Here is an 8,044-nt window from a genome sequence, read left to right on the forward strand (position 1 = left end):
TAATCTGTTTTCTTTTGGTTCAACTATTTCTTTCTCTCTTTTGTTCATTTTCGCTTTTCATTTTTTATTTTAAAATTCATGACCTTTTTTAATCCTCTCGGTTATAGTGTACAAACATCTTGTCACATGTCACAAATATTATATAGAAAATGTGCAAAAATAATTTCTATCTTAATTGATTTTTCTAATTATGTGAAAAATTATAAGTCATTTGAACATAATTTAAAATGGGACATTTTCCATATTTTATCAGTAATTTTTGACAAAATGCACAAATAGAACTTTATATCGCATGAACATAATTTTAAAATGTGTGAATATGTTTTAAATGTCATGAACTACTTACTGAATGGTACAAAATTTTCTAAATTATACGAACTATTGTTTACATTGTGATTCTTTCTAGAAATAAAATCATGAACATATTTTTAAATGTTTGCAATTGTTTTAATTGTCACGGCCATTTTATTGAGTGGTACGAACAATTTTGTAGAATCGCATGAACAAACTTTTACATGCCCATGAACATTTTTTAATGTGTTATGTACATTTCAAAAAATAAGTAAATTATTGTCTTGATATATACATTTAGAGGACTTCAAAATACAACAAAAGGAACATAAAAAATATAATATAAGATAGTGAAATTACTAGGGTGTGTATATAAACTAGACGATGCCCCGCACGTTGTTTCGAGAATATTTTACGTTGTATTTCGAAGATATTGATTTTATGAAAATAAGATTATCAGAGAAATAATATTAGAGCTGAAACAAAAAATATATATGGTTTATTGTGTTTGATTATTGTATTTTTGTAAATTATTTATTAAATATATCATGCATGTTTGCATGTTGAGGTGAACCTTTTCCTAGGACTCACTGAATGTTGGAGTGGGTCTTTTTCTAGTGCATGTTGGTTGATGAGGTGTCATGCTTGCATGTTAAAAGAAATAGATTAGTGGGGACTAGCTATTTAGATATAAAAGATAAATCACTGGAAAAAAACTGTTCAACTGAGCTAGGGTCACTAAGAGACTTCGAGCCTGGCCCGTACAAGGGGGGACGCCGGCTGGGGACCTCCTATTCGCCGCGCGTTGCGGCAAGGAGTCGCACCCGCATAGGGAAGGCGACTCCGACAGGGCCAGCCCATCTTCGGCTCGCCCCCAACTGGACCCGTCCAGCTTATTTTTTTGTTTAAAAAATCTATTAATTGTTTTTCTATATATTTCAAATTCCAAAACATTTTCTGGAATTACGGAACATTTTTCAAATATTGGAACATTTTGATAAAAATTCCAGAACATTTTTTTAAATTCTAAAACTTTTTCCCAAAATTTCGAATATTTTTTCAAATTCGGAAAAAATTCAAAATCCGGATGATGTTTTCTAATTCCGGATTTTTTTTCAAATTCTGGAACATTTTTTGAAATCCATAACATTTTTGAAACAGAAAAACAAAAGCGAAAAAACAGAAAAATCGGTTCAGTGAATCTTCAGAAAGTTTCCAAAACCAAAAAAACAGCTAAAAAAGTCTAGAAGGTTTTCAAAACCGGCATCCCCGCAACTATTAATGGACCGCCCCAGATCATCCAAGTCGCTAAAGTTTTCTGTGTGCGAAGCCATGGCTTTTTGCCGCAACGCGCGACAAATAGGGCCATGGCTTTTTGCCGCAACGCGCGACAAATAGGGTCTCCCGCTGGCGGTGCTCATCGTGACAGGCTCTATTCACAACATGCTAATTTCTTTTTTTCTTTTTTTGAAGGGACAAGATGCTAGTTTCTAGAAAACAAAATTAAAACATGCTCATAATTTTGGACATTAAAAAAGGGCCAAAACAGAAGAATGAAAATGCAAAAAGTGGAAGCCGGGATGGTGGGTTTGACGACTTTATTTCTTTTGCGAGAAGGATTTGACGACTTATCACGATCTTACCATCATGGCTATATTTGTAGTTTCCTTGTCGCTGCCGTACACGGAAGAACAATATATTCTGTACATAACTACCATGAGGATCGCAAACGTTGTAGAAAGAGAAAGAGAAGAACGTCTGGACAACACGTGTGTTTTTTTTCTCAAAATGAAATAAACACGTGCTAATACAGGCTTGGTTGAAGGGAAAACACGCTGTAATGACGCCCTGCTCCAGTTTACGATCGACGGGAACTCGGCGGGTTGATCCGTACCGTAGCCACCCACGAGCTCTCGAGCCAAGCTGCCGTGCACAATTCGCAGATGATGAAGAGGAGGAGGAGGAGATCCTTTGGCCTTTGCCACCCCGTACGTACGTAGCCAACTTGGTCGCTCTCGAATTTTCGGCCTGTGCGTACGTGCGTGCGGTCGCCTCCGGTGATGTGTTCTGGCCCTTCTGGGCAGGCCGCATCCGGCCTAGTCCGGTCCAGCCCGACGTCGACCGCTAGCCGCACCGACCGGCGAGCTGGACACTTGAGCAGCAGCAGCAGCAGCAGCACGCCGCTGACGTCTCGTGCGCTCGGCGTCGTCGATCGGCGCATCCTGGAGCTTACACGTACAACTCCTGGCGCATCCTGGGTCGATCGATCGATCTGTTTCCATCTTGTCGTATCAGACGTTCGGTTTGAAGCCCGGACAGGGGATACCTGCACTGCGTGACATGATAAGGCGGCAGCGCATACATCAGTCGCTACCATGGCTTCGGTTCGTGGCTGCCAATCAATCACCCATTCTAACGGAACATCGAGCGCACGCATGTTGTGGAAGCCAGAGTGAAAAGGAGATTTGCCCTTTTTCATAAATTAAGGAAGGAGGAGTTTGACAGGGTTTGCCCAAACTCCTCCTCCTACCACTCGCCCAACGCATCAAGGCGTGAAGCTCGTAACGTGCACGAATCAGCATTAGAGCATCTCCAACAGTTTGTATGTTCAGTCGTTGGTATAAGTATCCACATCATCAACCAACAGCACATCACACAAGCTCTTCAATAGAGTGTATGTTAACCATATGTAAAATAGCTAAGTGGGTCCATTAAATTTTGAAGAAATAACCATGTTTGCCTCAGAGCTTGTGCATGAACCGTTGCTTCAAGTTCATACAGTATGGTTTCATTCTCCTTTTATTATTATTATGTGTTATGTTATTAAAATCATCTATGTGGCAATTTTATCAATGACGATCATACGACCATCTCACCATTGGAGATGCCCTTAGTGGAGCCGGAGCGCATACACAATCAAAATCAGCATCTGACAGCTCGTCCGATCGATTGCTCGTGATACGGCCGAGACGCTACGAGACGTGATTCGCCAGTACAGTTACGCTTGCTGACGGCAGATAACAACCACCTGAAACAAGAAAGATTCGACCAGCCCCGCCACGAACACGGGAACCGCAGCGAGGCGCCGACGAGCCGGGCAAGACGGCCGGCGCGGATCGGGAAACGCCCCCCCGTTCCGGGCGGTGGCGCGACGGGCCGCCCCGGCGAGAGCGGTCGCGTCCTGCCCGGTTCAGCCAGCAATAATGCCGACCGGCCACTTGCACCCGCCAATGATGAGCGACCGCAACTGCGACAGGGACCAACTCCAGGTCACGTCCCGGGGAGGCGCCACCCGCGGCGCGCGCCCCGTTCACGCTCCCTGGCAGCCGGGCGCGCCCGGACGCCGACGGTCACCGCGGCGGCAGGATGCCATGACCCGACTCGGGGAGAAATTTCAGCGCGGGGCACGTCATGCCGTGCGCGGGAAAATACAAAATTGCTCGATCGTGTTTGACCGTTGAGCATGTCGACATGTCTGGCCTGGATAAGAGCGTGCCCGTCGCCGTCAGCGTCGGGGACTCGGGCGGCCGAGCGCCGGCAGGTGGCCACGTCGGAGCACCAACCGCGGCCAGCTCTTGGGCTGCTCATGAGCTGGTTCAGCAGAGGGCACGATCGTACGTGGCACGGACCGGGGGCGCACGTCAGCGTCCCCCCGGCAGGGGTCTTATCCGGTTCTCGCGGCGGCGATCGTGCCTATCTGGACGCCATATCGATCGACAGCGTTACATGGGTCGTCAAATCATTGCTGGTACGTACAATCTTTTAAAAACCAGTGGTGCTTCTATATTTTTTGAAAGATCACTACGATCTTCTTGAAGTTTTTTACTGGTGTGGGGTTTCGATTTGAGGATAGCCATGAGAATGGTCAAATTAGTTTGAGTATATCACTGCATGTATCTGACGTGGCAGCCTCATACGACTTGTCAGAGTCGAAGCCTGGCCATTTTCGAAAGCCGAAACTGTAAATCGTGAGTCGAAAGTCGAAACACGCGTGCCCAGTTTCAGTTCCCCGCACCTATAAAAACAGCCAAACTTTTCGGACACCACGCCTCAAGAAGCAACCAAGAACGCGCGCGGCTGGCTGGCTGAGTGCAGATCATCGACGGCGGAACGAAAGCGGCGCACAACGATCTCTTCGGTTCGACCGGCCATGGACCCGCGGTGCAGCGGCCACTGGGAGAGCTCGTCGGAGGACGTCACGAGGTCGCTGCTGCCCCTGCACGACATCACGGCGGACGGCGGCGCCCGCCGCTCCTCCTGCTCGCCGCTCGTCGCGTCGCTGCTCGCCAACAGGTACCTGCCGATCGCGGCCGGCCCGCTGGCCGCCGTGCTGATCTGCGCGCTCGTCGACCTTGGCCCCGGGCACGCCGCGGCGCGCAACATGCTCGGCGTGCTGGCGTGGGTGTTCATCTGGTGGATCACCGACGCCGTGCCGCTCGCCGTCGCGTCCATGGCGCCGCTGTTCCTCTTCCCGGTCTTCGGCGTCTCCTCCGCCGACGCCGTCGCCAAGGCCTACATGGACGACGTCATCTCCCTCGTCCTCGGCAGCTTCATCCTCGCCCTCGCCATCGAGCACTACAACATCCACCGCCGCCTGGCGCTCAACGTACGTGCATGCCCGCGCCGCGCGCGCGTCCTCCTAGCTAGCTAATACTACAGCGCAATCGATTCTTCCGGCGCCGGTGATCAGCGTACTAACATTGTGCGGCGCGCGCGCAGATCACGTCGCTGTTCTGCGGGGACCCGGTGAAGCCGGCGCTGCTGCTGCTGGGCATCTGCGGCACCACCATGTTCATCAGCATGTGGATCCACAACACGCCGTGCACCGTCATGATGATGCCGGTGGCCACGGGGATCCTGCAGAGGTTCCCCGGCGACGCGGCCGCCGGCGCCGACGCCCGCGAGTTCAGGCGGTTCTCCAAGGCCGTGGTGCTCGGCGTCGTGTACGCGTCGGCGATTGGCGGGATGGCCACGCTCACCGGCACGGGCGCCAACATCATCCTGGTTGGGATGTGGTCCACCTACTTCCCGGAGGAAGAGCCCATCACCTTCAGCTCCTGGATGTCCTTGGGGCTCCCCATGTCGCTCGTGCTCTTCGCGGCGCTCTGGGGCACGCTCTGCCTCATGTACTGCTCCAAGAACACAGGGAGGGCGCTCTCCGCTTACCTTGACCGCACCCATCTCAGAAGGGAGCTCAGCTTGCTTGGTACGTTATCTTTCTTGTGATCTGCACTTGAGGAAAACGACTGCTGTAGTATTCATCCATGTTCTCGTGATCTGGCCAGTTTGAATTTTTAACCAACTCCTGGTCAAATATTTCGTGGAGTAAACTGAATGAACCACAACCGTTGAAATCCTAGCGTTTGGTTATCTGATGGGGATCTCCGTTTTTTATTTGCGCCAGGTCCAATGGCTTTTGCAGAGAAGATGGTTCTTGCCGTTTTCGGGGTAAGTTTGCACATTTCAAATCAGTAAAATGTAACAGCCATTTTTTCCCCTGAACCTAGAAGCAGAGTGTTACTGCAGCAACAGAACTGAATGGATCAATGGCTGATTCATGCAGGGCCTGATCGTCCTGTGGATGACGAGGAGCCTGACGGACGACATCCCCGGGTGGTCGGTCCTCTTCCACGGCAATGTCGGGGATGGGACAGTCACTGTAAGTATGCTCCACAAGTTCAATCATTCATCTCTCAGGGACAATCTGCCACACGAGCTCACGGGACACCATCTCGGTCGCAATGCAGATCATGATGGCGACGCTGCTCTTCATAATCCCGAGCGGCAAGAGCGACGGCGAGAAGCTCATGGACTGGGGCAAGTGCCGGAAGCTGCAGTGGCACATCGTCCTGCTCCTCGGCGCCGGCTTCGCCATCGCCGACGGGTTCAAGGCGAGCGGCCTGACGGACATCCTCGCCGGGTGGCTGGGCTTCCTGCGGGGCGCGCCGGCGCTGGCCGTCGCGCCCGTGGCGTGCGCCTTCAGCGGCCTCCTCACGGAGTTCACCTCCGACGACGCCACCACCACGCTCGTGCTGCCGCTGCTGGCGGAGCTGGGCAGGACCATCGGCGTGCACCCACTGCTGCTCATGGTCCCCGGCGCCGTTGGCGCGCAGCTCTCCTACCTGCTGCCCACCGGGTCGCCCGGCAACTCCGTGGGGTTCAGCACCGGCTACATCACCATCAAGGACATGGTGGTCACCGGCATGCCCATCAAGATCGTCGGCGTTGTCGCTCTCACGGTCCTGCTGCCAACGCTAGGTAAGTTTACCTGCTTGCAACTCCTTTCAGACACTGGAAGAAGACAATCTGCAGAGCTAGTACTCTCGCTCTGGTGCTGAATCATGTTCTTCTCTTGATTTGATGCAGGTGTTGCGGTTTTTGGCATGGATCAGACGGTATAGGGTATAGGAACGTACTGAAAATTCAATTGGAATTTTCAACATCTCAATCGCTAGGCTGTAGGCTAGTACGAGTAGCATCTACTAGGAGGTTATTCAGGTTGTTGTACAGTGTGTAGTCAGTGTCATTGCCCGATGAACGACATGGGGCCATATTCTTTTGTGTATCTACGAGACGGTATATGAATTTGTATCGAGAGGTTCGTTCTGAATATACCGAAGTTTGCAACTTCTTCATCCAGTTTCATCTGATATTGCACATTTTCTGAATCATAAGGCTGAGTTGGAATCTAGATCACCGCCAGACTGTACAATTGCCTTGTCTATAGGCAGCTTGATGATGATGATGATGATGATAATGGACACATCAAGATCTCACAGATCGTATGATTGCCACTCTATCAACAACTGCGTGGTCAGTAGCAAATAGCAGAATGTCATAAGCAATGCCTTTATTACTCCGGTGATGATGGACAGGAACATTCGACACGATATCCTGCATTAAGAGCAAACCCAACCGGGCGGACCCGCACTTTTTTCGTCTTTTGTCCATTTAATCGGCTCTTTGGTCCTTAATTATAAATAAATTGGTCGTGCACCCAACGCGACGATTCATTTTTCGCCCGTGCATAAACAGCTTAATGCTAAAAGGGATCGCGGCCACACTGTCACGTCAACTAACATGCCAGCGTTAAGAGTTCCTGTCCGCTATATGCCAGCGATCGGCATACATATGCGAGTCTACAAAAAAATACACAGTTTTCAAGTTGAGCACATCTGCCAGCAGGCCAACACACATGCCAACACACAAAATGAGAATGTAGTTCGGCCACGCCATCTCAGTCGTGGTCATGCCCGCACACCGCAACATGGTTCACTCGTCTTCGAGGCTGAACATGTCGGCCTGCATCTTCTCGATCCAAAACAGCCTCCTCGGAGAGACCGTGTTCAAGTTCACCTTCATGATCTCGACCCCCTTCATCATGCAAGCAAGCCGGACTTCTTTTGCTTTGGTGGCTGCTTTTGTGGCCTCGATCTCTAGCTTATTCGCTTGCGTCACCGCCTCCAACGTGAGCTTCATGTTTTGTATCTTCATGAAGGCTCTAATTTGCTCCTCCTTGTCTTGCACACGCTTCTTCTCTCTTGAGTTTTTCTTGACGATCATGACTTACAAAGTAGCTTGCAAGGCAAGAGACGCCGCCTCGCGCTTGTCATCTTTCTTGGAGTTGGTCTTCGCCTGCGGCCGCAGCTTCTCGCCCCCACCTTGCTCTTCAACGACTTCCTTCCCTCCACGCGCCTTGATGGCAGTGTATTGCGCTTTGAACTTATCTTCTTCATTCATGATCATCGAATAA

At 50.1% G+C, this 8,044-nt stretch overlaps 1 protein-coding gene across 1 annotated transcript; it reads left to right on the forward strand.

Moving 5' to 3' along the window:
* Positions 1–4,220: 4,220 nt before the first annotated feature.
* LOC123399344 (tonoplast dicarboxylate transporter-like) lies at positions 4,221–6,930 on the forward strand. Its single transcript, XM_045093764.1, has 6 exons — positions 4,221–4,897; positions 5,011–5,497; positions 5,696–5,739; positions 5,855–5,950; positions 6,039–6,549; positions 6,658–6,930. The coding sequence occupies exons 1-6, from the start codon at positions 4,442–4,444 to the stop codon at positions 6,690–6,692; spliced, it is 1,629 nt and encodes a 542-aa protein (XP_044949699.1). The 5' UTR covers positions 4,221–4,441; the 3' UTR covers positions 6,693–6,930.
* Positions 6,931–8,044: the final 1,114 nt, after the last annotated feature.

This window comes from Hordeum vulgare, chromosome 5H (assembly GCF_904849725.1).
Source record: "Hordeum vulgare subsp. vulgare chromosome 5H, MorexV3_pseudomolecules_assembly, whole genome shotgun sequence".
NCBI lineage: Eukaryota > Viridiplantae > Streptophyta > Magnoliopsida > Poales > Poaceae > Hordeum > Hordeum vulgare.